General features: G+C 55.8%; 13 protein-coding genes across 14 annotated transcripts; 8 read left to right on the top strand and 5 right to left on the bottom strand.

Annotated features, from left to right (window-relative positions):
* The first annotated feature begins 39 nt into the window (after nt 1-39).
* Nucleotides 40-691, top strand: H310_05490 (hypothetical protein). The gene has a single exon (XM_008870223.1). The coding sequence runs from the start codon at nt 45-47 to the stop codon at nt 450-452; it is 408 nt and encodes a 135-aa protein (XP_008868445.1). The 5' UTR covers nt 40-44; the 3' UTR covers nt 453-691.
* On the bottom strand, nt 68-2,085 carry H310_05491 (hypothetical protein). Its single transcript, XM_008870224.1, has 6 exons — nt 1,918-2,085; nt 1,796-1,847; nt 1,662-1,734; nt 1,494-1,610; nt 720-1,446; nt 68-671 (listed from the first exon to the last, which is right to left on the bottom strand). Exons 1-6 carry the CDS (start codon nt 2,029-2,031, stop codon nt 501-503), a joined length of 1,254 nt encoding a protein of 417 aa, XP_008868446.1. The 5' UTR covers nt 2,032-2,085; the 3' UTR covers nt 68-500.
* Nucleotides 2,086-3,889: 1,804 nt separating this feature from the next.
* Nucleotides 3,890-5,500, top strand: H310_05492 (the record flags this gene model as incomplete). Of its 2 annotated transcripts, XM_008870225.1 has the most annotated exons (5): nt 3,890-4,285; nt 4,331-4,627; nt 4,683-4,858; nt 4,907-5,318; nt 5,376-5,500. In XM_008870225.1, the coding sequence occupies 4 exons, from the start codon at nt 3,890-3,892 to the stop codon at nt 5,151-5,153; spliced, it is 1,116 nt and encodes a 371-aa protein (XP_008868447.1). In that variant the 3' UTR covers nt 5,154-5,318; nt 5,376-5,500. The 2 variants fall into 2 exon arrangements, with proteins under 2 accessions (XP_008868447.1, XP_008868448.1); XM_008870226.1 differs by lacking the exon at nt 5,376-5,500 and having other exon boundaries at nt 4,907-5,355.
* A 2-nt stretch (nt 5,501-5,502) lies between these two features.
* H310_05493 (hypothetical protein) lies at nt 5,503-6,136 on the top strand. The gene has a single exon (XM_008870227.1). The coding sequence runs from the start codon at nt 5,691-5,693 to the stop codon at nt 6,069-6,071; it is 381 nt and encodes a 126-aa protein (XP_008868449.1). The 5' UTR covers nt 5,503-5,690; the 3' UTR covers nt 6,072-6,136.
* A 202-nt stretch (nt 6,137-6,338) lies between these two features.
* Nucleotides 6,339-7,624, top strand: H310_05494 (hypothetical protein; the record flags this gene model as incomplete). Its single annotated transcript, XM_008870228.1, has 2 exons — nt 6,339-6,509; nt 7,256-7,624. 2 exons carry the CDS (start codon nt 6,339-6,341, stop codon nt 7,622-7,624), a joined length of 540 nt encoding a protein of 179 aa, XP_008868450.1.
* Nucleotides 7,625-7,986: 362 nt separating this feature from the next.
* H310_05495 (hypothetical protein) lies at nt 7,987-9,137 on the bottom strand. The gene has a single exon (XM_008870229.1). The coding sequence runs from the start codon at nt 9,043-9,045 to the stop codon at nt 8,089-8,091; it is 957 nt and encodes a 318-aa protein (XP_008868451.1). The 5' UTR covers nt 9,046-9,137; the 3' UTR covers nt 7,987-8,088.
* Nucleotides 9,138-9,772: 635 nt separating this feature from the next.
* H310_05496 (hypothetical protein) lies at nt 9,773-10,920 on the top strand. Its single transcript, XM_008870230.1, has 6 exons — nt 9,773-9,898; nt 9,946-9,979; nt 10,036-10,097; nt 10,152-10,375; nt 10,423-10,660; nt 10,728-10,920. The coding sequence occupies exons 1-6, from the start codon at nt 9,809-9,811 to the stop codon at nt 10,833-10,835; spliced, it is 756 nt and encodes a 251-aa protein (XP_008868452.1). The 5' UTR covers nt 9,773-9,808; the 3' UTR covers nt 10,836-10,920.
* Nucleotides 10,849-13,881, bottom strand: H310_05497 (hypothetical protein). Its single transcript, XM_008870231.1, has 10 exons — nt 13,575-13,881; nt 13,425-13,506; nt 13,160-13,375; nt 13,013-13,099; nt 12,838-12,962; nt 12,419-12,779; nt 12,241-12,368; nt 11,339-12,176; nt 11,129-11,284; nt 10,849-11,081 (listed from the first exon to the last, which is right to left on the bottom strand). Exons 1-10 carry the CDS (start codon nt 13,865-13,867, stop codon nt 10,914-10,916), a joined length of 2,454 nt encoding a protein of 817 aa, XP_008868453.1. The 5' UTR covers nt 13,868-13,881; the 3' UTR covers nt 10,849-10,913.
* Nucleotides 13,882-14,864: 983 nt separating this feature from the next.
* Nucleotides 14,865-16,319, bottom strand: H310_05498 (hypothetical protein). The gene has a single exon (XM_008870232.1). It carries the CDS (start codon nt 16,235-16,237, stop codon nt 14,960-14,962), a length of 1,278 nt encoding a protein of 425 aa, XP_008868454.1. The 5' UTR covers nt 16,238-16,319; the 3' UTR covers nt 14,865-14,959.
* A 1,694-nt stretch (nt 16,320-18,013) lies between these two features.
* H310_05499 (hypothetical protein) lies at nt 18,014-19,215 on the top strand. Its single transcript, XM_008870233.1, has one exon. It carries the CDS (start codon nt 18,076-18,078, stop codon nt 19,078-19,080), a length of 1,005 nt encoding a protein of 334 aa, XP_008868455.1. The 5' UTR covers nt 18,014-18,075; the 3' UTR covers nt 19,081-19,215.
* Nucleotides 19,216-19,263: 48 nt separating this feature from the next.
* Nucleotides 19,264-20,864, top strand: H310_05500 (hypothetical protein). The gene has a single exon (XM_008870234.1). It carries the CDS (start codon nt 19,290-19,292, stop codon nt 20,790-20,792), a length of 1,503 nt encoding a protein of 500 aa, XP_008868456.1. The 5' UTR covers nt 19,264-19,289; the 3' UTR covers nt 20,793-20,864.
* A 196-nt stretch (nt 20,865-21,060) lies between these two features.
* On the bottom strand, nt 21,061-23,182 carry H310_05501 (hypothetical protein). Its single transcript, XM_008870235.1, has one exon. The coding sequence runs from the start codon at nt 23,169-23,171 to the stop codon at nt 21,105-21,107; it is 2,067 nt and encodes a 688-aa protein (XP_008868457.1). The 5' UTR covers nt 23,172-23,182; the 3' UTR covers nt 21,061-21,104.
* A 183-nt stretch (nt 23,183-23,365) lies between these two features.
* On the top strand, nt 23,366-26,620 carry H310_05502 (hypothetical protein; the record flags this gene model as incomplete). Its single annotated transcript, XM_008870236.1, has 4 exons — nt 23,366-24,687; nt 24,783-25,029; nt 25,093-25,351; nt 25,428-26,620. The coding sequence occupies 4 exons, from the start codon at nt 23,366-23,368 to the stop codon at nt 26,579-26,581; spliced, it is 2,982 nt and encodes a 993-aa protein (XP_008868458.1). The 3' UTR covers nt 26,582-26,620.
* Nucleotides 26,621-26,637: the final 17 nt, after the last annotated feature.

The following is a 26,637-nucleotide window of genomic DNA, read 5'->3' on the forward strand; positions in this document are numbered from 1 at the left end:
TTAACTAAATAATCTGTAGAATAGCATTAGATATGAATGCGCAAATGGGGTCAAATCAAATGTTTTTCTTGCCTGTTGACAATATGCTTGCACAGTCTCGATGCCTTCTCCGTGCAACGTCCGCGCTGCGTCCATCGCTCCGCGCGGCTGCCTTTACCACGTACTCTGGAGGGCATGCGTCTGAAGGTCAAGGCGGTTTCTACGGCTCCCTGAAGTCGCGTTCAGAAGGGTCGGCCAAATTTACACCAGGATACCGCGCTGAGGAACGTGACATTCAACAGCTTCACGCACTCATGCAGGCAGCTAACACTCCATCGTTTGCCCAATTGGTAGCGGACGAAAGCACTCAGCAATTGATCGATCGATTGTATTTCAAGGGGTCGCCAGTGTGGGGTCTTTCCCTCAAGGAACGCGAGTTTGTGTCGAGCTTGCGAACGATGCCACGACCTTGACGTTTCAGTGTACCCGACAACTCATGGCGTTTTCACCCCGTTTGTTCATTATCTTTCGTCTACGTTTGCCTGATCAACTGACGCCTCAACACGCGAGGAATGCGGAGGCCCTCCTTGCCGGGTCCACCACCGGCCACCGTCGTCGTCCTCGTCCGTCGCGTCGTCTTGTCCCAGCTCCTCTTCCATGATCGGGTGCTCATCCAGGCTATTTTTCCGCTCCTACGATCGTCACAACCTTGGTTCGATATACATGCAGGACATCCCTACCACAGCAAACGTCTTGGCGACAAACGGATTGCTCGTGCGCTCCTTTTGAAAGTCAAAGGACACGGTCAGGTCGTACACGGCGTTCTCATATGGCTTGGGCGCTGGTCCGTTTCGTTTCTTCGCTGGGAAGGGCAGCGCCATTGGCCGCCACTCCTTCCGTGGCGCCGTCGATGAAAACGATGTCATTTCGCTCAGTTCGTCGCCATATTCACGCTCCAAATGGCAGTAATCGTTCGGGAACGAGTTGCTCTGGGACAAGGACCGACCGCCGCTGCTACCACTGCTGCCGACGCTGTCCCGCGCGGTTGACGCGTCGGGTTTCTTGGGGATTGTCATCGGTTCCGTGCGCGGCTGGACGTGCAACGTCGTGTCCATCGTAACATTGAACGGGTTCAACCGATCGTCGTCGTCTGGAACAGGGCTACAGTCCAAGTCATGACGATCAAAATCGTCCAAGTCGGCGGTTGGGGCAGGATAGAGCGCCATTGGCAGTGGCGCGGGAGGCGAGGGACGCTTGGATGTGTCGATGGGAGATGGAGTGGTTGCGACGTGAGGTGCTTCCTGTGGCGATGTGTGCCTTGACACAGTCTTGGCTTTGAGCGAGTCGTGAAAGAGCGCGTCGTCCTGCAGTGTGATGGTGCTTGTGAAGACGTTGACGTAAGCGCTGAGGTCATTCAGCACGTCGTTCGAAGTGGGCACTCCTGTGATGGCATATTCCGCCAAAAGACTACCAGGTCACCATGAAGGACGCCGTGGAGGAAATTAGCGCGATACCTGTTGGCCAAGATGACAAGTTCCGATATTTGATGCATTCGTTTCTCCATCTTGGTGTTCCAGTCTTCCATGCCGATGATCCATCGCCCGGCATCGGCAACATACGCCACGCTGGACCTGAGTCATGCTTGATCAGCAACCAGAGCAGACCATGAACGTTTTTCTTACTGAAGTTCTTCACGGATTGCTTCGCGGTACTCGTGGCACCGCCGAAGGAGTTTGCGCGCTGCGTAGTTTACATCTACGTACAGCTCGTCAGGAATGCGTCGTCGTGCACCTCGGTCGATCGTCAAAGAACGTACCTTCTGGAAGGTTTCCACTGCGCCGCTGGAAGAATCCTTCGTAGTAGATGACCTACCGACTCGCGAGATGGTAATTTGATGAATCTTGGCTGTCGTTGATATCATCAACGTGCGGTCGTTACCTTCTTCATGAAGTTGCTGAGGTTGGTCTCGAGGCATATGATTCCACCCGCGACAGTCGTGACGGACTTGGAGATGCTTGCGACTGTTTGCGTATGCCCAAACCAACTTGCCATCGTCCCGAGTCGCCCGCCGTCCGATGATTGCCGCTTATTTTTGGCCGAACCTCGTCAGCATAGCCGAACCTTCCTTTCGAACATTAATTCCCCTGCCGCTTCAAAAATATCTAGTAATTTCTATGCTCCCAGGCATATTATTATTCAAATCGTCACAGTAATTATAGCAGCGCAAATCCAATACGCCGGTGCAGCGCGGGGCCAGCCTGAAGCATTCACGCGAATGTTCCATCACCAGGATAGGATGCGAAGGTTCATGGACAATCGCAAGGCACTTGACGCCGTCGCTGTGGCGTGGAGTGCATTCTCTGCTCGTTGAAGTGACGTTCCGTATGGCGTTCTGGTCTGAGCGTCTGGCAAGATAGAGATGCTACAATTTTCTGTGAAAGGATTGCCGAAGTGAACTCGACGAGTCCTTGGTCCCATTCGTCGAAGATGCTCCATATCTGTCAGGCTGCAGAAGCCATATGAGCACCAATTGGCCGCGATGCATGCATGGGAGTGCTACTGGTTGAATTGAGGGTAGCGAAAGACAATCCGTCGTACTCTCGTTGCCTTTTGCGCCGACCTTTACCGATCAGTCCGGGCGACTTTTATGCTTGATCTCCGCTCCAGACGACACCAAGGAGACGTTGGTCAGTCGGTGCATCGCCATGATGGAGCTCATTATTTGCAAGCAATGCGCGGAGATGTCCCATCCGTCAGACCAAAGTCCAGTGTTTAAAGTTGGCAGCATCGCTCCTTATTTGATGGGCCAACAAGGAGAACAACACTGCTCTAGCTTTTGGACACGTGCTAGCGACGGATATCGACCTCGTGGATTTCGACATCAGGACCGAGAGGAGGCAATCCTTCCGCCAGCGGTCGCGCGAATTCCCGGCGGCGCGATCGGGAAGAATTGAAGCCACTTCGCTAACACGTTGCTGCCCTCTCACGACTCCACCTCTCCAGATCCAAGCGTCTTCGGTGGAAAGAAGTGTGCATCGCACAAGGTGTTTCAAATCTCTTGAGGTTGATGCGAAACAAACACCTTACACGAACGTGGAGTGCATGCCGCAGCTGCTACGTGAGGTGTCGACATGGCATCCGACCATGGGGGATATCGAACAGGTCATGGCACGTCACAGTGTGATCATGCCTTTACAGACTTCAGTTTTCGCCCGACTGGCGGCATCACACGTTTCTCGGCACGACATGTGAACCCTGAATGCTCGACACAGAGAGAAATTTAACACGGACGTGGCGCTGGGACTCTGCGCCGAGGAACTCTTGTCACGGCCATGCACAGCACGAATGACGACAAGATGGTGCATGTGGTATTCCGAAGCCACCATATCGTGCGACCTTTCCTGGTCCAGAATACGCTAGCTCAAGGGTGAGCAAGTTTAGGCTCATGGGGTTTCCCTCGTTGACTTTCATGGAGGTATGCGCAGCAGCACTCGGCCATGGGAAAATCACTGACGTCGCCACGATGGAATCGAGAGCCAGATACGACTTGCACATGCATCAATTGCTGACGAAGCTCGCCGATCAGTCCGTGCATGGATGGATTTGTTCACCGACACCCAAGACTTTTCGCGCGTGGACCTGGCGCGGACCTTCCGCATTCTCGAACAAGAGCGCTACTGCGACTGCTGCGTTGTGGCGGGCATTCCAAGCTCGCCAAGAACTCGCAGCGACTCCACCCCGACAATTCGATGCCGACCCAAATGCCACTGGCAAACTACGTCGCCCCGCTCTATCCAGCGTCCGTTCGAACCAGCGAAAAGACTCTGCTTTTTCATTCAGGCACAAATATATTTTTATGAAATATTACGATCGTTTGTTGGAAGACCTTTACCACAATTATGGTCAGGTGATGCTCATAAACATGGTCAACTGGTTGCCGTCCAAGGAGATCGATAGTGTGGCGTACTCGGCCCGCGAAATCCTAGCAGATGCGAGGGATATAGATGCTGCTGAGTATGACCCGAGTACGAGGAAGCGTCTCCACAACCGCCAGCGCCTGCGGGACGCAAGGCGGAGAGAGAAAGACGAAATGCGAACCCTGCAACATCAAGTACACCAGTTGGCGCAGCACCTCCTTGGCCAGTCGAAGCCACTTCCGTGGCACGAAGTTGCTCGTGCTCTGGAAATTGATGCGGTTGCGTCGCAAGAGCAGAACCGGACTTTGAAACAACAGCTCTGCCGTGTGCAGAACGTCGTGGCGATGTTGCTGAGCTGGGGCTCGATTGAAGTCGGATTTCCTTCGTCGGTACGAATCGACATCGCTGTACAATGCTCACTCACAGTAAACTAGATTGCGTTGCTGCCGAGTGGTGGCTGGAAAGAGAGTGCTCTGCTTGGTTTCGACGGTGATGCGAGGATAACAAGTATCAAGTGGCTCACGGAGCGAATGTACCACAACATTGAGGCGGCCCTGACGCAATGCAGCAACGTCGTCGGCTCCACTTCATCATTGATTGAATGTACCGACTCCATGGTGTACATGGCTGCGAGAATCCATCGAGTGGTCCCGGCCCCGTTGGCCACCGTGCCGGCTACGTTTTGCCGCATCTACATGGCGCTGCAGCGCAAAGAGCCTTTGGATGCGTCGGTTTGTTTTCCCAACGTGGAACGTATGGAATGTCGTGATGTGCACCATGTTGTAGCTATTGCACGAATCGTTTGGAACGAGCATCGCGCTCTTGGACGCCGGGAATGGCGACCCGATGGAGTTGTGCCGCGTGTTTTCCGAAACGGACCGGTCGATTCTCGTGTCCACGTACGTCGCCCACGACGACATGCGACCGCAATTTGAAACGAACGGCAGCACCATGCACGGCTGGTACGCTCCTCACGTCCACGATCAATGCGACTGACACTGCGCTGGCAGGATTGTCAACCAACAGCTGAACGATACCTTCACCCGTGTGCGCGAGTTCTGGCTGATCGGGTACCCCCTGCCGACGTCGCACGAAGAGTATGCCAGGGAGCTGGGCGTCGACGTCGGCACAGTAGCAATCATGACGGACAGTGCCCGCCTCGACGCGTTTGTCGCCGGCCTTCACAGGTCGTTCGATGCGATGATGGTGGGATGTGACGACAATTTTCGGCGTCGGTTGGCGCATGCAATGACTTAATCACGACGCCATCTCGATCGGCGTGTTTCCTCGACGACTCGCGCGTCTAGGTCGTGTGCAATTGCTCGAATCTGCCTTTCGCCGACCACCATGGCTTTCACGGAGTGGACCGTACAATCATGCGGCGCCTCGCCATCGTGCAAGTACTTGGCATGGCTCGATCGAGTATTGGCTAACGTAATGCATACCTCAAGCACCCTCATCGTGGCTTCATGGTGCTAGGCACAAGGATGGCACACCGCCTAGGTCGAGAAGTGAGTGAATGCCAACCTTCATCATGCACGAAAAATATATCTCGAAATTGAAGAAAATTGCAGATATTATGCTAATAAATGTATTTGCGTGCACGGCCTGCACGACGACAACTTCGAGTTACGCGGGGTGTTGCCGAGATAACGCATCCGTTTGTCGTACCGGGAAGCGATTCCACGTCGGGCGAAGCGTTCGTGCGCTACCGCAACCATCATAGCACTCCATCAAGCGCGGGAACGTTTGGCGCGGGTGTAGCTGAAACCCGCGCTGCGAGTGACGCATCGGATGAAGTATGGGCATGGGCAAATCGGTGCACAAGCGGAATGCATCCACAAACAATGCCGTTGCATGGGAATATGCGCGAGACTTGACCACGTTTCCACCCGACGCGAAGCAGTTCTACTTGGACTGTGCCATCCTGAATCCGCCAGAAGCACTGCCGAAACAAGTGTCGCATTAGAATTCCGGGGACGCATGAAGGACATCCGCGGCAATACCATTCAAACTGAACATGCCATCGTGAACCTACCCTATGTGTGTCGGAGCGAGTGGCAGCACGGCGGGTCTGCAAACGACGGAGGACACGTGCCTCGATGGAATCAATCGAGGTGCGATGCACTCGACACAAGGATCCCAACGGATGCCACTCTACGTCACACACGGTAGTCGTATCCAACAAGGCATGGAGGATTCTGCCGCCGTGCGTTTGTTTGAAAATTTCTAGCTTTGCCCTTGCCGTCGTCATGCGCCACCGGCGATGGAACAGGGACTCTTTGAGTTGGTTTCGTGTGGTCAACGAAGGCAGATTTGCGAGATCACCAACCATGCATCGACTTCCAACGTGCAGCGTCTGGAATCGATGGTGTTTGTGACCAAGGCCATCCACAGGGTCGTCCCAGCCTCGTTGTAGGACGTGACCTACACAATCGCCGCATGTACCTACAGGCAAACAAGTCGCTCGATGAACCCAACGCCACCCAACGTGTAAACCAGTCAGTTCGCGGTGCCGTGCAGTATCCACAAGACGCATTTGGCCCCAACATTGCGCTGCTGGATGCAGGGAACGGGGAGCCGATGGAGCTGTGCCGCGAGGCTTCCGCAGCGGTCGACTCGACGCATGTCGACCACCACCACTATCCATAGCATGGCAGCACGATGCACCGCTGGTGCGTCGCTGCGCAATTGGCGCAACCGACGAAATCCTCGAAACTTGTGGGATTGTCAACTGCTGCGACGAGACGTTCACCCGCGTTCGTGGCATTCAGGCTCGTAGCATTCGCTCACGGGCGATACGTTGGCTGACACCCGTCGCTACGACGCATATTGTCAAGTCACACACCTGACGATGCATGCGACAATCAGCTCCAAACCACCCCCAACGTGTGAATGATCGAAGGGGCCGACCCAATCCATTCGAATGAGTGCATCGTCGTTGTCTCCAACCTCGCAACCATCCTGTGCCCTTCGATGCCTCCTTGACACTGGCTGACATGAGCCAAGTGCTCGCTGTGCCACCCGTGTCGAACCACTTCGACGTGAAACCTGCCGTTGTTGTACAGACATGCCTGATGCATCAAGCAATTCTTGTCACCGCCATCACGATGCGCCACCCGCCACGAACGCTGAGGTCGCATCGATTCGGAGGGACTCCCGATCTGGACCGGTGCTAGACGCCATGTTAAACAATCGCAGTGGCGATAGCGACCAAAGACTTGGGTGGTCCACGTCCATCTCGCAACGGCCATCGCCCCCGATCAGACCTGACAGCGTTAACGCCTCGTCCCGTTGCCAACTGCTGGTTCGAGGTAGTGCAAAATTTGCGTATGGAGGGCGGGTTCATCGAGGCGCAGGCGAAGGCCACGTGGCTCCGCCAATTTCAGTGCAAGCAGTGCGACAACTGGTGGTGGGGTGTCTCGAGACAATGCCGCATTTGCCGCCGCACCGTCGCCCCAGTCCAGTTGAAGGACATGTTGGGAATTGGGTGGTTTGAATGCGATCAATGCGATCGCAAGTTTGCCGGGTTTTGTCAAGGCAACGTGCCGTCCGCGTGCCACAGCTGCGGGAAAAAATGCTGGGCCAGCTTCATTGTCCCTGGGGCCAAGGCCTCGTCCAGCGGGCGCGACCACCACGACTGCAACGAGTGCCATGGCGATGGAAAGTGTTGGGTTGTCGAGATGGCGAAACAACGCGCATCAAAAGGACAGTCCCACGAGTACTGAGACACCTTAGCCGAATCGTGCATGCTGTCACGTGAAGTTACATGGAGAGGGAGGACCTTGAATTAAATCGTGTCATGGCAATCTTTGCAACCGAACTATGTCAACGCGTGAGCAGACTGGAAGTCGATGGAACGGACGTGTGCTGTCGAATCTAGCCGTACGCGATCTAGGCGAGGGAAGTTGGTGTGCAGTGGGCGGAGCTATGAGGGTCACAAGAGCAGTCGCATTCGACGCTTGCCCCTGTTGTCTCCAACTCAATGGAGGACGTAGGCGCCATGGCGAAGCCGTCGCTCACTCGTTCCATGGACGTTGCTGGATCGATCGATGTCCTACAGAGGCGTGCTGTGCAACGCCCCCGTCCTGCAGACATGGGCGCGGAAAATGACGAATTCGAGAACCGGGAAACGAAATCGAGACTCCCTCGTCAAGCACAAAATATTATCGTCATAGGATTGCACCGACGCTTAGGCGATCCATGCGGCGGCAACGGCCACGACAACGAATGATCCGACCAGAGTCGATGCGCTCGAAATCACGACAGGTTTGGGGGTCGTCGTGGTGGGAGCTTCTGTCGTGGGTTTCGGAGTCGTCGCCCCACTGCAAGCAGATGCGACGACCGACGCCGGCAGTCCTTGCACAGTACACGTCAACCCATCGTACATCTTGAGGGCAGACGTGCAGTCGCTGAACTGGCACAATGCAACGAGGCCGGAGAGCGACGTGGGAACGGCGGTGAGACCAGCTACGTACAGGCACGACTGGAGCTGCTTTGGGAACGACGACGGAGTGTCCTTGGTCGTGCACTCGCCTCCCATCGAATTTGGTTTGGTCGTGCTCGTCGGGTCCTTCACGTACGGATCGCACACGGTGGCAAAGTTGCTCACTGGATCTCCATCCTCCGTGCACGTGAAGGTGGCGTAACTGCGGGTGTACTTGACACACGAAGGGTACGAGCAGTACTCGGCGAGGTTGGACCTGGTGAGGTTCACAATGCCCGAGTCCGTGCGGCACGTCCTGAACATACTACTGAGTGGCGCGTAGTCGGAATCCGTGCACGGCTCCCCTCCCGTGGAAGGCGTGCGAGTCGTCGTGGACGGAGATGATGTCGAGGGCTTGGACGTTGTTGAGGGCTTGGAGGTGGTCGAGGGCGTTGGCGTAGCAGAGCACATGGTTGCCAGCGGGGTGGTCGGCGACCCATCCAACGTGCATGAGAGCAGCGCGATTTTCTTGTACCATTGGACGCACTCGCTGTACTTGCACGCGTTCATCATGTCGGTGCCCGTGGGGTTCGCAGGCAGGTTGGCCGCGATACGGCACGACACCCACAGCGAGTTGTAAGGATAGAAGTCGGTGGCGTCGCATTCGCGGCCATAGATAATGGATGCCGCTGTGGCGAGGACAACGAAAGCCAGGCGTTGCATCGTCCACACGGTTCGTGCCAGATCGAAAAGTGACGACGAAGTGGGCAGTCGCCATCGAGCCTTGACGCTGTTGGCGCAGGATGAGTTTCGAGCGAAACCAATTGTGGGGGGGCTGCAACTCGTCAATGTGGGAGTGCGTGTTACCAAATTATAGTTCAAAGATATCTTGATTTTATGATTACATTTGATTCATGATATATAAACGTGCTCAGAAATATAAATTTTGCATTGCTTCCATTCCCATAAATTCCGCAGGTACAAGTGCGAAACCCGGAGCGCCGCCGAACACTCTCGACCAAACGTGACGAAACCATGAAGATTCGCCGCACGATCGACGCCACACCAGCAACCACGAGGTCATGACGTCGACACAACACGCCGTGGACTACAGCATGGCAAGGATGGACCATGCGCGTTTTATTTGGGAAATGGCGGGAAAGCGTTGGCACCGCCGTGTGCAAATCTTTGTGCACTCTCTGGATTCAGTTCTGTCGTCAATTGTGCGCCTGGGCCGAAGTTCAATTTTCGCTTGCTTTTGGACAGCAAGGTCCAAACGACATGGTACTACTAGTAGTAGGCCAACCAGTCCAGGCATACTAGTAGTAGTACTATCGGTCATGATTTTCACAAAAACTGGAAAATGGTGAAGATAAATTCGGTGAAATAGGCAGGGATTTTTCCTGAAATCCACGCAAGAATTTTGGGATTTTTGCAATGTCGTGGGATGTTTGGGTCCGAAATCGGGAATTGGAACGGTGGACACATGAGCGGCGCCAGCGACAACGAGGACGAATATGTTGAGCCTGTGTACCTCGACCTGGAAGGACGAGAAATGTACTTGGTGAAGCTTCCAGTACGTTCTGCCTTTGACACGAACGACGATGACATGCTGCGGTGTAGAAGGAACTGGGCGCCGCATGGAAGACCAACACAGGTACGACCCCTGCACGTACGTCGCGTTCACGGGATTCACCTGCTCGACGCAAGTAGACACTGAAGTCGTATTGGGCACACTCAAGATGAACAAGCGCGATGCTGCAGGCTTCCGCAAGGTATCCTCGTTGCGTGTGTAGAGTGGGGTTCATCACGTCAAAACGTGGTTGCAGGGCCAGTTGAGTGTGAATCCGGAGACGCTGTCCGAGGAGATTCCATTAGATTACCGTACGGTGCTGGCGCCAACCAACTTGTCCCTCAAGGTGTTCTCGCAAGACGGATCGGGTCGCATGGCAATCGAAGGCAAGATTACGGAGTCGTGTACGTTGATGCCGCAACCGGGTGCGCTGTACAAGAAGCAGCTCGGAGACCGGTACATCAAGTCGATGCAAAAGGGGTACGCCATCCTCGGTCCTATCGTCAGTTCATTCATCGTGGCAATAGTACCGTCGTTCCTCTCGAGAGCACGCCGAAGCAGGTGAAGGGCAGCATCACGCTCAAGATCCCGAAGCCGCGGGAGAGCGACGATGAAGAAGAGGATGACGCAAAGTACAGCAAAGAGAAGGACAGCAAGAAGATTAAGATGGACCGCGAAGCCCTGAAGAACGAGATCTTCAAACAATTCGAGAAGCGCGACTTCTGGCCGCTGAAGGAGCTCAACTTGCATTGCCGGCAGCCCGAGGTGCATCGAGCCACACGTTTCTGTTTCGTTCGTTCACGTTTATGACCATGCTGTTGCTGCGTCTTAGGCGTATTTGAAAGAAATCTTGCGCGAGATCTGCATTTACCACAAGAAAGGGCCGAACAAGAGCTGCTACGAGTTGCAGCCCCATCTCAAGGGCCAGCACAACAGCTAAGGCATCGATCGGACAAGATCGTTGTTCGGCTCGACTATATATACGAATGCATTCGTTTTTTGGAGGCGATGCTCCTGGTTACGTCAACGCGACCGCGCCCAATGCATCCGTGGCGTCTTCGATGGCGCGGCACAACCGATGCAATTGATGCTTGGCATCGATCACGCTGGCGTCGCTGAGTGCGTTGAACACGCCCGGGAACACTGTCATGTTGTAGTCGTTCCAGACGGAATGGCCATATACAGACTAGAAGTCACGTGAGAAATGGAACCGGACGCCTCCAAACAACGTACGTGCTTGAGCCAGGGCTTTCCCGGCAGGCCTTCCGGAAACAAGAACGCGCGCTCGGTCATCATGAGGCGATTGTTCATGTCCCGCGCGCGCTTCACATCGACGACCATTTGACCGTTGAGCACGTCGAGCATTTCATCTTGCATCAGCGTGATTTCCTGCAAAACGATTCAACTCGTGTCAATGCAGGCAGCGCAGCAGCATGATCGTACTGTGTTGGCGTGATGGGCAGCTTTCTCAAACGTCGAAATGGCTCGCTCGAGGCGCTCGAGGTTTAGCGTGAACGCCCCGTACGTCTTGAGCACGCGCGTGAGTTCATCCTTGCCCGTGCGGAGGTCCTTGGCGTACTCTGCAAAGTCGTACGGCAAGAAGACCGCGTCGCTAAACGTGAGCAAGGCGCTCCCGTAGAGCTGCGCCGCAGCGCGGTGGAACGTAAATGACGGGTCGCCAAAGCTCTTCATCCATTCGAGGGTGTCGTATGTGGTGTCGTCGATGCCCGAGGACAGCGCTGCATCAAATCCCATCTCCACAACAGGGACACCAAGCCGGCCGACAAATGGCGACAGGATGTGGCGCGTGCCAGGCGTCAACACCGCCGGGACGAAGGCCTTGGGCGTTTGCGACTTGGTTTGCTTGAGCCAGTAGTAGTAGATCGAATCGGACACAGTGTTCGACAGGTCTTCCCACACCATCGTCATGTTCGAATGCGAGGTGACAGTGCCAGCGGCTGGCCCATCAACGCTCGGTGTCGAAGATGTCGATGCGTCCGGGTTGGCCACACCCAGTGTCGTCAAGTACAGCATCGTGCGAAGGGACGAGCTGGCTTCGACAGTCAACGGGCCGGGCCCGAGCACCGGATCGCGAATGTTCATGAACACGACGGCGCGCGACGCGAAGTTGGACGCGTGCTTGTCGATCCATTCGGCCGTCCCGACGTTCCCATAGTCTTCAGCATCGATGGACGCGAGGAAGATTGTGCGGTGCGGCGCCCACCCTTGGCCAAGAAGTGCGCCGAGGCCGCGAAGAAGTTCAATGAAGACAGCGTTGCCACTACCCCGACCATCAGAGTAAAACTTGGCATTTCACAGCCACCGATGCAGTGTCAAGGCTTTACCTGCCAGGGTCGGTAGCTCCAGACATGGCAGAGTCGCGCTGACTGCCCACAAGCACAATGCGATCGGCTTCGCGCGTCCCTTCAAGAGAGATAACTACGTTCCAAGTCTTCTTGACCACATATTTGTGCTACAACGCCGATGAGCCCTCCGGGATCCCTCCACCATGAACGAACATACCACGTTGTCCACAAAGACGGTCGAGGTGCTGGCACCACACAAGTTGGCGGCGTCAACACCGCTGACAAAGTTGGAAAAGACTTGGGATGCAGAAGGACCGGTCTTGATCGTTGCCAACAGCGCGGACGCGACGTCGGCCGAGATGGGGACGCTAACAATTTGCGGGATGAAATTGCGCGTGTTGTCGTCGGAAAAGATCAAGTCTTGCGGCAATCGTTCGATGCCGGGTACGGAAACGTCGTCGGGTGTCGAAGGGTCACCGTTGCCCATGTAGACAGTGCCAAAGGCCGCGCGATCGTTGGGTTGGTACGGGCCATTCGGCCACTGTTTGCCACGAAGGCTGCCGTTGTCCGCTGGGTCGCTATCGATCGAATGACGCACGAGATGAAAACGACATGGAAGGAAGAGAACTTGTTTACCTGTAAGTGAGGACAGCAATGGCCCCGATGTCCTTAGCCAGGTGGATCTTTGCCGGCAGCGAGATGCAGCCAAGCCGTACGATCAGCACGGCACCAGTCAAGTTGACTCCGGCATTGCGCAGTGCCTACATCACTGGAGCGTAAGCATACCGTCCATGGAGACGATACAGCGAACGTTAAAGTCTTGAGTGCGGCCGTAATGTGCGTAAACGAGCGGCCCGCGCGCGGTCCCGTTCATGGAGTAAAAGTGATACGGCACAGGCTAGATACACATGGATATGAGCTTGGTAAGAGCGAAAGAGCGATGGGCTCAAAGAAATACCTTGGACTTGTCCTTGGTGGCGGCCGTTAGGTCGTACACATTGTCTGGTTTGCCGTTTTCGCCGACAACTCCCACGCGAATTGACACGGGCTCGTTCAACAACAGCTCGTAGTCACTCAATTTGACATTGTCTTCTGGAAATCCAAAATCCCGCGCTTTCTCGGCGATGTACTGGGCCATCGAATAGTCACCCGTGCTGCCAGCCAGACGAGATTCCTACCACATTGTTACCATTTCAAGTGACGTCGTGATGGTTGCATCATACCCGGGTGTAGTAAGTGAGAGTTTCCTTCGCCCCCGCAGCCTTCGTGGCGAGCATAAAGTTCTTTTGATTGGGGGTGAGTGCACTATTTTGAAGAAGGTCGCGAAAAAAGTGGGCCCCAAGACAACGCTGCAGTACGACGACAGTAGATACCTCAAGTGTTCGTTCCCGGACAAGACACGAATCATGGCAATGCATACAAACACGGACAGCATCAGCGCGATGAGGGAACCACATCCGATCGCTTGTCGACGTTTCGCCTCTGCCTTGGACAACGTCGGGGGAGATCGATTCGCCCGAGGACTGTCCGCATACAAGTTGGGTGCCTTCTCACTTGGCTCGGGGATTGTGAGCTTGGACGGACGGCGACTCCCCTTGACCGTCAGCACGACCTCTTCCTCAACGTCGTCTTCCTCCGTGAACTGGTCCTCATGCGACAGAGTCATCGCTTCTGCCTCGCTCGATTCAACACTAACGCCGTCGGTCGTTTTGCGTTCCCTTCGGGGGTTTCGTCCGTTTCATCATTCCGGTTAAACTAAATCCTCGGCATCGGATTATCCGGAAACCCACTGTCTGAGCAGGATGAAGGGGACTAAGAACGCGGCGGCGATGAGTGCCTTGAAGAGATCGATGGGCCACAAGTAGACATGTGGGTCGCCCTCTCGGTGCCATCCTGAGCGAATTCTGTGCGGCAGTGTTGAGCCTGTGCATTGGGACAGTAGGCTACGCAGAAGGGCTAGCAAAGTTGGTACCTCATGCCTAATCTCACCAACAGGCACTGCGTTGGAGAGCTCATCTGTGCTGAGGTCAATGTTAAGCTAACTGGGAGAGCTTGATGGCGAATGCAGTTGATCGGTCCGACTTCATTCGCAGGAAGTTCGCCGCTATGTGGTTGATCGGTCCGACTTCATTCGGAGGAAGTTCGTCGCTCTCGTCAAGCAAAAGAGACATATTTAGCAACGACAAACCTGGAGATGTAGTGTACACGACCTCCACGACGTGGAGTCACAAAGCGCGCCGTTTGCAGCGGGGATAGACATCGGCCGCCAATCATCTCTGCAAGGATATATCGCCCTTGTCGTCGTCCGTGTTATACCGTCTGTACCACACTCGGATGCCTGATCTACAGCGCTGCTCTTCATCCCAAATTCAAGCCTCATCACCTCACCTCTACCATCACCCTTCGCACAACCATCCCAAGCTATACGCGCGTCTTGTGCCTTGACGGCGGCGTCGACCGTTGGTCATGCATCATCTGGATCGTCTCGAGATCGAGCGCGGGCTCAGACTCATGCCACAAGCGTCGCAAGCAGTACACCTCATGTCAGCAGACCAGGTCCAGTTTTCGTCCGGAGCGCAGAACCCACCCGCGCCGACATGTTGCACCGAGCCCCGATTCTCTCCCCCCACGTGCCAGTAGAGCAGAGTCTGAAGTCGCTGGCCTGGGCATTGTACACTCTATAATTTATTTTTACTCGAATTGATTCTACTCCTGTCGACAGCGACTACTACTCTACGCCACCTTACAACCTTCTCATTCACAGACCACTCATGCTGCGCCCCTTGCACTTGTCAGCACGTTCCCACAGCGCGTGGATGGCTTGGTCGATTGCCTCCAAAAAGGCGGGCGATGACACATCGCCGACCGACTGAATGACAGAGTCCACAAGCAACTCCAATTTGGACGGCGAGCTGCCACACCCTTCGCGCTGCACGACCGCCCCCACGTCGTACAGGGAAAACCCATTCTCGACGCCTTTCTGCAGGAGCTTGGTGCACACCTGCATTGTCGCAATGCACTCTTCTGGCAGGCCGAGCGAGCGCAGGGTAGCTGCATCTTGCTCTGTGTCCAACGACGCCACGTGCGCCGCGGCTTCGGGGCTGAGGGGAAACTTGGCTTGTGGCCAATGCAGCCACTCAAACGTGGCCGAGTCCAAGTGTTTCACGGAGGGAAGGCAGAGACCGTGGTCGATCGGGACCATTTTGTACAACGACGAGGGCGACGACGGAGGTTGTTGGAGGAGAATGTTGCCGGCATGGCGGTCCGTGTTGAAGAGGCGCAAGTCCAAAATGGCAATCTTGTGGACATCCGCTACACCAAAGCGAAGGGTTCCGACGTCTTCCGCAGAGCTTTCGCACTGGATAAACGCTTGCACCGACCCGTCCTTCCACGTGCCATCGATTGGCAACGAGACGAACTGGGTCACAGGGACACCACTAAAGTTATTGTACGCAGCGTCCAAGAGGTAGGCGGCGACTTCGCGGACGGCACCGTCGCCGACGCGGAATCCCATTTTGGCGGGATGCGGGGTTTCACCGACGACGGCGCCGGGGCAACGGTACCCGCGGGGGTTCTGCGGCGCCATGTACTCTTCGTCCATGGGCTTGAACACACCGAGCGGAATGGGACTGCTTGTAGGTTGAACAAGGTAGACCCCACCGCAACCATCAGATGTCATCTCGAGCGTGGCATGTTGCTGGACGACGGCGGTCGTGACAAGCGCGCGGAGGGCTGTCGCGGGGTTGACAGCGTCCACCGTCGATTCACGAGTGGTCAGAGGAGTGGTAACAAGGTCCACCGGCGAAGGCGAGCACGCTGTGGCTTTCGTCCAGGCTGCAATGTTGCTAGGCTGCTTGAAGACGACTCTGGGTAAGAAATTGAGCACGAGGGAGCTCTTCTTGGCTTGGAGAGCTGCAACGAGCGCCGCGCTGCGGTGCTTGCTGCCTTTATACATCAACAGCCATGCAGTGGTCGCCGACGACGTGTTGGCGGTCGATTTGTTCAAGGCGGAGACGTACGCCGCATACATCGACATGGCTCGGTGTAATGGGGGCGGCACGTCGCCAATGCTAAAGTGACGACCCCGCGGTGCCCAGACGGCGGTCGTTCTTCTTCTAGCGGTTGGCTACAGCAACTTCAAGTTCCACTCTCAACATGTCAAAAAGGGGTGCACTTTGCCAAAAACGGGCGCTGCCGACACCCGATCAGGAGGTGCAGGGGCCGTTTCGGCCGTCGTCGCCCCTTTGGCCCATCTCTCGCGCATGGAGGGATGCACATCTCCCGCGAACGGCATCGTGCTCTCCCAGGATATGCTCTCCCAAGGGACGCCAGACGTCGGCGACCTCGCCCCCGTCCGACAAGCTACCCGCGACATGCGAAGACAGTAGCTAGCCGCGACATGCGAACGCAATACCTCCGAAGAGAACCCACGCAACGGTGGGGTCGTGGGGTGGGCTTGTCGTGTTGTGCTCTCGACCAGTGGCAGCGGGCAATTTTACAACGAACCAATCAAATGGTGCGTATCGGGTGTGCTGGATCCAAACGATCCAATCAAATCGCACAAACGAAGCGACAACGCGGCAAAGAGACACCGACGACATCGTCGTGGCGGCCGCAGTATCTCTGCACAAGGCGAGCCGACCGAGCGCTCGACTCGGACGATACTACGGTACTAACGTCACCACGAAGGTGGACGATAAAAGATGGGTCGATTGGGATGGGGTGCAGCCTCTGCACGGTGGGGATGTAGATGCTGCCGGGTGCAGGAATGCAGCGAAATGAAAACCGTCTATTTCCATGGCATGTCGTCGCGCAAGGATGTGGTGGAGGCGTGCACGAGGAGTGCGATGTGCCACTGTGCTTCTAATAGACGAATGCACGAGAATTTCTCGAAGGTTTAGTCCGCCATTCAGTGTAGTCCAACACACATTATTTGATCCAATCAAACGCATGGAATGAAATGGAAGGCGTTTGATTGGTTTATTATTCAAATATCGCAACAAGCACGTGTGGAGCAACATGGTCCGTTTTTGGCCAATTGTTGTACCATTTCATTTGGAATTTGTATGCAACGGGTACAAATTCGATCCGTGTCGAGAAGGCACGCGAGATTCGGAGCTCACCCACTCCATCCCGACAGGAAGGCACATGGGGCGGATAACTGGATCCAGGTTCATGCAGGAAGAGTTGGGATGCACGCGTCCGAATGGAGCATGCCACTACCCAAAGCCCTTACGGCGCTCCCTCCTACGCCTCTTAGTTGTATCCGATCAACTTGCTTGGGATTGTGTAGCCGTAAAAGTCGCAAATACGTCTTGAGAGTACATCACACCAAACGAATTCACGACAGAAAGAATGCTGGCTCGGACAATCCCCCCGCACGACATACTGAACCCCGCCCTGGCGGCGACTGTCCTGGGAGCATATCTTCGTGTTGCGTACAGGATCGGGTTGTAAAACATCAGTCGGGCAGCGTGAGTCGTATTCATTGACATGGACAATGAAAGTTTGACGTCCCCGACGTGGAGGCACGCACGATGCCAACCGTGGTAAATGCAGCAGGCCCAGGAGGTGCCCACTCGAGATCGTGCGATCGTGCCCTCTGCGCTCGGTCAACATTAGCACTCACCACCAGCAAGAAGGAAGGCATGTGCGTACATCGGGCACGGCCGGCCCTGGCTTTCGATCTCCGCCATGCTTCTATCTCGTCGTTCATCTCGGCGGAAGGCTCATGGGAAATAGCCCGTGGCACGAGCACAAAGGAGTCGCGCATTCGGATACGACAAGGTCGAGTGTCTTCCGTGTGATTGGCAAAAAAACGAAAGATCGCAATCTTTCACACAGACTTGGTGCATATCGACAGCATCATCGGAGATGGAACGACTCGCGCGGTTGCTTGTCGCTGGTTTGGCCCCGCTTTCCGCTGCCAGTGACTCTATGAGCTCCACCGACGCGGCACAGCTCCTCAATGGCCGCGGACCCGCCACGTTTGCCTACTCGTCGTCCACCGGCATCAACATCGACACCCTCCTCGACAACTTTCCAGCGTGCGATAACAAGTGTGTCGGCACTACGCCGTGTGGGTCGACGTCGATCCTTACTGCCTTCGGAAGCAGCTCATGCGTTGCCACGACAAAGTCGAAATCCCCGTCCTGCCCCAATGCGTACGTGTGCTGTGACCCAGCAACTTGCCGAGCCAAGACACAAAGTCATTGCACCTATGGCACGTCCCACGTCGTCGACGACCTCAATGAACTCAGCTACAAGTCGGCACTTCAGTACTTGGCGTTCATCGGCGGCGACATGCCGGTGCCTCGCAATCCAATCGACGTTGAGGCCGTGTTTAATGTCCTCGAGAAGCCGCTGGACGCTGCCGTCAACAGCAAGCGTTGCGAGTCCCAGTGCAATGGATGGAATGGAATTTGGGGATGTCCAACTTCATGCGACTGCGTGAATTCTCCCGTGCCACCGTTGACCGTTGGTGAAAAGTACCGTTGCGTCGGGACTGGGTACGGCGCATCCGGGTATGCTTCTCCAGCCTCAAAACTTGCCAATGGAACTGTCGTGTGTCCTTCCGGCTACGCTTGCGACGATTCTGTCACGTCGACGACTCCATGCATCGGCCAGCCTATTCGAACCACGACAGGCGCACCTGCCTACCTGTCGCCGTCTCAGTCATCTGCACAGAACGTGAACGGATCGGACCAAACGACGGCGATTGCAGTCGGGTCCGCTTGTGGTGCCCTTGGGCTCGTCGGTGCAGGAGCAATGTACTTCATGTATCGGAAGAAGAAGAAACACGAGGACGACGAACATGCTGCGTCGGTGCTGGCATCACTCAGCAGCGACCACTACCACGAGGCTCCCAACGGCGCGTGAGGCGCCGGTGTGCGTTGGTGGAATGTGAGCGTCTCGAGCAATGTTGAAGTGGGGAAGTTGGGCAGGCCTACTAGACAGGGAACTAGTAGCCCCTTAACTTCGAACTACGTATTTCAATACAGTTATGTTAATACGTGTTGCTTCGAATTACGAAGCCTCGGCTGGAGTACTAATGCTGGAAGGGCGAATTGTGGCGGAAGGCATTGTTGATGGTGGGCGACGACGATGACACACTCTGTTCGACGGCAGCGGACGCCGAGATCCATGTTTCGATGGAGGTGACGGCGTGGGCATGCGAAGTCAGACAACTTCTCTCTCGTTTCATGTGCCTTGGTTCCGCTGTGTCTGTGCCTTTCCGTCCCGACAAGCTGGGCCAACCGTCGAGCAAAGGCGACGACACCAAAGGTTTAACAGACTCTCGTGTATACAAATTAACTCGGATGACCAAGTGCCCATTGCTGTGGACGCTGCAAGGAGAAGCAGACGGTGTGGTGCTTCGGTCGTACGGGCGTCACGACGTGGTCTTGTTTCCTCGAGTCGTCGGGACATTAGCTAAGTTGCACCGACAGATCGGTTCTCTCGATGGTCTTGCATTCGTGCGGATAGATGCCGTTCCTTTGAAGCTCTCGACTCGGCCCGACGCCACAATCCGTGAAATGTGCGACATCCTCCTCCATGTCCAAGCGTTGCGGCGCACTCGCGAAGTGATCAAGTCCACGCTACAAGCTCTTGGCCCGACAGTGTATGCAGCATTCCAGCGCGACTTGACCTCCAAGTATCACAAGCTAGCCCTGATGTACATGAATAACTACATCAAGAACACAGCACCCGAGCGAAAGCGGTGCCAGGAACGTATTCGGACACGGCAAACTCAATTCAAGACCTGGTTTGCCCACATGACCATCGACGCTCCCTCTTCCACCAGCACCCCGGCAGAAAAGGAAGACGACCTCTCCAACACTGCAGTCATCGACTTGGCGTCGTCGCCACCCCCTTCAACTCAACTCCACGATGCCCAACCCGAACGAAAAGAACTAGCCCCACAGGACTCGGTCGGGTCGACTCCTTCTCTAGCGACTAGTATCAACATCCAGCCGCGACCACCGTCCCCGCCACTCCATTTATCTTCCGATATGGATGTTGATATGGAAATCGACGCGTCGCCGCCGCCTGTCGAGCTCGTGCGACGAAACCCCGCCAAAGGTCGAATTGTCCACTGGCACGTGGAGAAACTGGTCGTCGCTTGCCGCGTTTCGAATCCGGACATGCCAGACGCGCGAGACGTGGCGGAGATTATGAAGGAAGCAATGGACTACCTCATGCCGCTCGACTGCTTCTCGGCCAACCAGTTGAATCAGACGATGCTGGCCATTGAAGCCGACTTGGCGAAGCGAGATGCCGTCGACATTCGCCGTCTTGTGGCTCCACTCGCCCTGAGTCCATACCTCACGTCGTTCTTTCCGACGCCGTTGAAGAAAGCAGTCAAGTTGCGCTCGCTTAACAGCCGCGGGTGCCGCGTCCACTTCAGCGACAAGCTGCACCACGTCAAGCACTTTCACTTTGACGAAGCCCCGACGGCAGTGCAGCAGGCACTTGTCCACGTGAACAACGACAACATTCGCGAGGGTGGCCCGATGCTCCCGAGGCGGCCAAGCCTTCCGTCGCATCCGTTTGTCGATGCCAGGCCTGCCAAGTACATTCGAAGGAATTGAATGGCGCTCGTTCGTTCCATTTGAACATTGAGAGCGTCCACCTTTGAATGTGACGACGTTATGGTGTCATGCTTTTCGTGCATACGGTCAAATTAGGCGCTGGCTTTCCCCAAGGAAAGCAGTTCTCGTGATATCCATGGATGAGCTGCGTGAGGTGCTAGCTACCGAGTACAACATGCTGCGGGGTCCTGGCAGGTGTAATGACCACGGGAGAGATGATGCGCTCGCAATTGCCGCCATTTTCACATGGCCTGCGTAGACAAAAGAAGGACAGTCGATTCGTCATGTGTTTGTAATGGGAGGTTATAAGGTCTAGTGCTTGGCGCCAAGTCGGGCCTTCCGTTCACGCTTGGCAATGGTTTTCGGATTGAAGTGACCCTTCTTGCGCGCCGCTTTCCACTTTTGACGGCCCGACGTACTGACGCCGATTCCGCCGTTTCCGTCATGGATGCGGTCTTCGTCAGGGTCTGGAAGACCCTTGGACTTCTTCGCCTTGCCCTCGTCGTGTGTGAACGTGTGGAGCGGGTCGTTGTCTGTCCGTCGCTTGTGGTTCTTTTTGTACGTGCCGCCGTGATGCTTCCGCTTCTTGGTTGGCGCAGGGGCTTGCAGCGCCGTTGGGACCAAATAGGACGGAATCGTGGCCAAATGTGGCTGGATGCGCGCCTTCCCAACTTGTTTGTCGTGCTGGAGGAGGTTCAGTTCGCGCGGATGGTCCTCAAAATGGGCGCGCAGCTTGTCCGAGTTGAGCATTTCCTTCTTCACGTCGTTCAACTGGGCTTCACGGACGGCGATGCCCGTGACGGCGCGGCGCACGTCTTCCACACGATACCGGAAGCAGTCAATGTCCTTCATATCGAACGCAAGCGGCGCTGGCTGGCTCAGCACGTCGTTCGATTCGAGCACAATCGGCGCTTGCTTCGACTGGACTCGGGCCAGCGACTTGGTCTCCGCAGCGTCGTTGGTGGCGACAAGGGAAATGGCCGTCCCGTTGGCGCCACCGCGCGCCGTTCGCCCAATACGATGCGTGTACGACTTGACGCTCTTGGGAAATTCGACGTTCACAACAAAGCTGACACCACGGAAGTCCACGCCGCGTGCGACACCAAAGCCTTGGTCGCGGTTCGAGTTGGCCGGCTTCGACTTGGCCTTGGTCGGACCGTCGGCATCGTCACCCATGTCATGCTCGTCTCCTCCGTCTTCTTCTCCGTCGTCTTCATCGTCCTCTTCATCGTCGTCTTCATCGTCCACTCCATCGTCGTCTTCATCGTCCTCTACGTCGTCATCACCTTCCGCTTCGTCATTCTCCTCTTCGTCGTCCTCTTCTTCGACCACATCCTCGTCATCTTCGTCAGCCTCGTCGTCGCCAATGTCATCTTCGTCCTCCTCTTCATCGTCATCTCCTTCGTCCTTGTCCATGCTGTCGTCCGTGGCAATCAAGTAATCAATCAACCCTCGGTTGAATTGCTCAATGATGTGCTGGCGAGAGTTGTGCGGCAGTTGGGCGTTGAGCACGGCGGCCGGGATGAGGAATTGCTCGAAAAACAACTTGAGGCGGTATGCGGCCGGCGTCGAGTTAACAAAGAAGATGATCTTGCCGTGGACAATGCCGAGCTTGATGAGGGCATACAGGAGCAAGTCCTTGTCCGTCTTGGCCACAGGCAAGTAGTATTGTGTGAGCTTGCCGTCGGTCGACCCTTCCTCGAGTTTCACGACCGCCGGATTGTGGAGCAATGCCTTCTTCAGCGCGTCCAGCTCCGGGCTGAGAGTAGCAGACATGAAAAAGTGCTGGCAAATCTTGGGCAGCGCATTGAAAATCTTTTTCACATCGTCACCGTACCCGAACGAGAGGATCATGTCAGCCTCGTCCATCACTACCGTGTGCACAGAGTGCTTGAGGTCGACGTTTCCCGCCTCCAAGTGGATCACGAGGCGGCTCGGCGTGGTGATCAAGATGTCGGGGAGGTCACGAAGGAGTGCTTGCTGGGCGTTGACAGTCTGGCCGCTCAAACCAAGCACGGACACAATGTCGCGGCAGTAGTACATGAGTTCCCAAAGATGCGCTTTCGTTTGATCGACCAGTTCCTTGGTCGGGACCAAGATGAGCGCCTTGATGCTCTTTTTCGTCGTTGGGGTGTGAGCTGCCAGCAGCTTTTGCAAAACCGGCAAGCAAAACGCAGCCGTTTTTCCCGACCCGGTACGCGCACGCACCAACAAGTCCTTGCCCTGTAGAGCAAGCGGGATGCAATGCTTCTGCACAAGGGTAGCGTGGACAAACTGCATCTTCGCGCATGCTTTGCTGAGACGCTTGTCCAGTCCAAAGTCGCATGCGCTGAACGGGACTTCGCCGTCGAGCACCGAAGGATTTACCGCTCCGGACATGGCGCTTCAACAATGAGCTATGGTTGGTCTCCAATCAAAACCGCCCAACAGGCCACCATTGGACAGGAGAACGCATTTGATTCACTGAAAATCGTTGCATTTCCATCCAAGTATATCATGTAATTTCATTTTACGCGATGTGATTGGCTGAAAAACGAATTCAAAATACGACCAATCGCATCTTGATGAACAAAATGAAGGCGATCAGCGCTGGCCGAGCGGCAAGGACCGCCACGGCCCTCGCTCATGCACAGACAATGCTCAAGAAATTGCGCCTGAAGCAGGTCGCTCTCAAGCAAGACGAGTTTGACAAACTGGTTGCTACCGCAGGACGCACATTGAACAGCTCTTCCGCGAAAGAAGTCCTCGAATTCATGGAATCGCAGGAGTATCCCAAAGTCGCGCCGACCACTCGCACGTACAACACGGTGCTCAAGTCGCTGTCTCGCGAAGGGCGCCATGCCTCAGTCGTGTCCGTCTTTCAACACATGGATACGCTCAACCTCGTCGACACAAGGAGCTACGACATTGCGCTGGATTCGTGTGGTTGGCATGGGGATGTTGCACGAGCGCGTCTCCTGCTCTTCGATATGGACCGCCGTGGCATTCCCCGCTCGACTGCGTCGTATCAAGGCGCAATCCATGCATGCATCCAATCGCACAACATTTCTCAAGCGCTTCGATTTTGGGACAGAATGATCAACACCGACGGGTTGCATCCGACTGTGCATGCGTACACTCAATTGCTTTCTGTTTTGTCGCCAAACAACCGTGGAGGCCGCTCCAGCACGGTCGATCATTCGACGCTCGTGACGCATTTCAACGAGGCATTTGGTACCTACGGGCTCCAGCCGACACGGAAGATGGCTCTGCTTGTGCTGAACGCGCTTCCTGTGGAGTGCATTTTTCCATGGCTCGAGAGCCTCAAGGAGCGAAATCTCGCAGTCAGGATGGATGGCGCCATCTACGTCGCAGCAATGAACAAGGCCGACTTGGCCGGCAAAGTCGACGTCGTCGTGGACTGCCTGTCGTTGTACTTTCAGCGCCGCCAAAGCAAGCTCGAACACGTGCTCCCCCTCCTCCGTGGGCTGCACCTGACCCCCCGTGGCGTCGATGCTGTCGTATCCCACGTTTGGAGCACTTTCCACGAGATTTCACCACACACACCGACGTTTAACGTCCTGCTCACGATGCTCGGGCGCGCGAACTTCAAAGCGAACGTCTTGAGTACGATGGAAACGATGGTACTGGCCAGCCATGCCGACCACCACAGCTTCCGCATAGCGTTGACGTACTGTGCCGTGCAGGACCGTCTCACGGTGCTGTCGTGGCTGGAATCATACGAACTGCCTCCTACCATCACGGACTCGGTCGTCGCATGGAACAGCGCGCTCCATGCGTGCTGCTTGCGCGGCCAGATGGACCTGGCCGAGTTAATTTTTGAGTACATGCCAGTGCTCCCGAACGCGGCGTCGTATGGGATTTTGTTCAAAGGATATGCCAAGCAGCCGTTCACGTACGTCGCTTCCGGCCATCGACCGCAGCTGCCTTGGCTCCACTGTGCAACGTCGAGTGATTTTGTGGTTTTAACGATACATGCATGAACTGTAGACCTGCGCTCGCTGCCGTCGTGCGCCAACACTACCACTCGATGTGCCAGGAGCAACTGACCCCGACAACGTCTGGGCTCTTTTGCTTCGTGCAGTGCCTCCGCCCTCGCGACGTCCTGCCGTTCCTCGACGCTCTCTTCCGCGCTGCCAAGACGCAGCCTGTGTCTCGGGACGTGTGCCACAGTGCGCTGGACGTGTGCCGAGTGCACGCATTGTGGGAAGATGCGATTGCCATCGCTGGCTTGATGGTAGGTGCTGAATGGCATCGTTCGTTCGTTCGCGTGAATATTTTCGTGGTCAATGTCGAGTAGACCAGACACAACGTTGTGCCCACCCACGAAACGCACTCGGTCGTGTTGCTCGCGTGTGCAAATGCCGGTCAATTCGATGCCGCCATGACGTACTTGCACTCGAGTGTCGCAGGAGACGCGGCTGCAACGACATCCGCTCGTTCCCCCAACGCAGTGTCCCACAAGTACGCGACTGCAACCATCACAGACGTGTTCAACGCTGCAATCGAAGTATGCGCCAAGACGAAACATGTTGACGAAGCGACGGCTCTTTACGAAGGCACGTGACTCCCATCGTGCGGAAAAGACGTCTCACTTTCAGCCGGGGCTGTACCTGACCGTCGTGCATGGCGTAGGCCTCCAGAAGATGGGACTTACACCCACCAGCACGACTGTGACGAGGTACATCAAGCTCCTCGCATCCACCGGCGACATCGCAGCAGCCCGGCAGCTCCTCTTGGACTGGCACACGTCGTCGACGGAGCTTGAGATGGACATCGCGCCGTACAACGCGCTTCTGAGCGCGTGTTGCGCGCAACGGGATGTCGACATGGCATTCACCATTCTCGAAGACCTCCAGGGCAGGACTTCACGTGCGGGTGGTGGACCTGGCACGAAATGGCGCGCCACCACCACAGATTCCTGGATCGTTACCCCAGACATCTACACGTACGGCCACTTGCTGCACGCTCTGTTGCAATCGGATGCGCGTTGTGTGGACGACATGCAGCGGTTGCTTCAAGATTTGATCGGCCAAGGCATCGAGCTGTCGGTCGTTCCATTCACGCTAGTCATGATCAAGTGCTTGAAGAAGGGAGTCCCACGGACTGCCCTCGACGTGTATGACTCGATGTTGATACAGCATAACGTCCTCCCGGATCATGTTGCCTTCCTTGTCTACGTGGACGCGTGGAAGCATTGCTTGGAGACCCCAACACAAGCGTCCAATGCCCCGATCGAGCTTTCTGTCGTCACGCGGCGCCTGCTGGACTCCAAGTGGGGTCTCCTCCACGCCACCGACAAGGACGAAGCGCCGGTACTGGTCCTGCGCGTGTTGCAACTGTTTCACGTCTTGTGGACGCAAAGAGACCTGAATCTGGTCGACGACGCCCGGTCGTTCCTCGACATGGTGGCCACGATGGAAGACGACGAGAATGAACTGCCGTGTTCGACCAAGAAGACCAAACTTTTGCTCGGCGACTCGTATGCTGTCGTGATGAGGCTTCTAAATGAAGCTGGACGTGCAGCCGAGTCGATTTCCCTCGTGGGCGAGATGAAAGCGCGGAGTACGCCGTTGTCTGTGGACTGCTACGTTGAATGGATGGTTGCGTTGGAGGAAGCAGAAAGATGGCCCGAGAGTACCGACGTATTTATGGAGATGCGCCGGTCGTGTGGACCCACCAGCGCGTCCGTGGACCAGCTGAGTCGAACGTACATGGGGCGGCAATTCCTGAGGTCGAATTCGGTGTCGACTCTTGGCAAAGATGCACAGAACTTCAAGACCAAGTAGATTCTAAGCGGTGCATTGGTGAATAGAGCGACTGCGCACGCATTGCCTTGTCGTCC

This window comes from Aphanomyces invadans (assembly GCF_000520115.1).
Source record: "Aphanomyces invadans strain NJM9701 unplaced genomic scaffold supercont1.9, whole genome shotgun sequence".
Taxonomy (NCBI): domain Eukaryota; phylum Oomycota; class Saprolegniomycetes; order Saprolegniales; family Verrucalvaceae; genus Aphanomyces; species Aphanomyces invadans.

Coding starts and splice junctions, on each gene's coding strand:
- H310_05497 (XM_008870231.1), bottom strand. CDS start 13,867: ATGACTCTGTCGCATGAGGACCAGTTCACGGAGGAAGACGACGTTGAG. Junction 12,369..12,418: donor CCGTCTTTGTGGACAACGTG/GTATGTTCGTTC, acceptor TCGGCGTTGTAG/CACAAATATGTGGTCAAGAA. Junction 12,177..12,240: donor GGAGCTACCGACCCTGGCAG/GTAAAGCCTTGA, acceptor TGGTCGGGGTAG/TGGCAACGCTGTCTTCATTG.
- H310_05493 (XM_008870227.1), top strand. CDS start 5,691: ATGAAGTATGGGCATGGGCAAATCGGTGCACAAGCGGAATGCATCCAC.
- H310_05498 (XM_008870232.1), bottom strand. CDS start 16,237: ATGTCGATGTATGCGGCGTACGTCTCCGCCTTGAACAAATCGACCGCC.
- H310_05495 (XM_008870229.1), bottom strand. CDS start 9,045: ATGCAACGCCTGGCTTTCGTTGTCCTCGCCACAGCGGCATCCATTATC.
- H310_05501 (XM_008870235.1), bottom strand. CDS start 23,171: ATGTCCGGAGCGGTAAATCCTTCGGTGCTCGACGGCGAAGTCCCGTTC.
- H310_05496 (XM_008870230.1), top strand. CDS start 9,809: ATGAGCGGCGCCAGCGACAACGAGGACGAATATGTTGAGCCTGTGTAC. Junction 10,376..10,422: donor ATCAAGTCGATGCAAAAGGG/GTACGCCATCCT, acceptor TCGTGGCAATAG/TACCGTCGTTCCTCTCGAGA. Junction 10,661..10,727: donor TGCATTGCCGGCAGCCCGAG/GTGCATCGAGCC, acceptor GCTGCGTCTTAG/GCGTATTTGAAAGAAATCTT.
- H310_05491 (XM_008870224.1), bottom strand. CDS start 2,031: ATGGCAAGTTGGTTTGGGCATACGCAAACAGTCGCAAGCATCTCCAAG. Junction 1,447..1,493: donor CTTGTCATCTTGGCCAACAG/GTATCGCGCTAA, acceptor GTGACCTGGTAG/TCTTTTGGCGGAATATGCCA. Junction 672..719: donor TCGCCAAGACGTTTGCTGTG/GTAGGGATGTCC, acceptor TGACGATCGTAG/GAGCGGAAAAATAGCCTGGA.
- H310_05490 (XM_008870223.1), top strand. CDS start 45: ATGGGGTCAAATCAAATGTTTTTCTTGCCTGTTGACAATATGCTTGCA.
- H310_05499 (XM_008870233.1), top strand. CDS start 18,076: ATGGAACGACTCGCGCGGTTGCTTGTCGCTGGTTTGGCCCCGCTTTCC.
- H310_05500 (XM_008870234.1), top strand. CDS start 19,290: ATGGTGGGCGACGACGATGACACACTCTGTTCGACGGCAGCGGACGCC.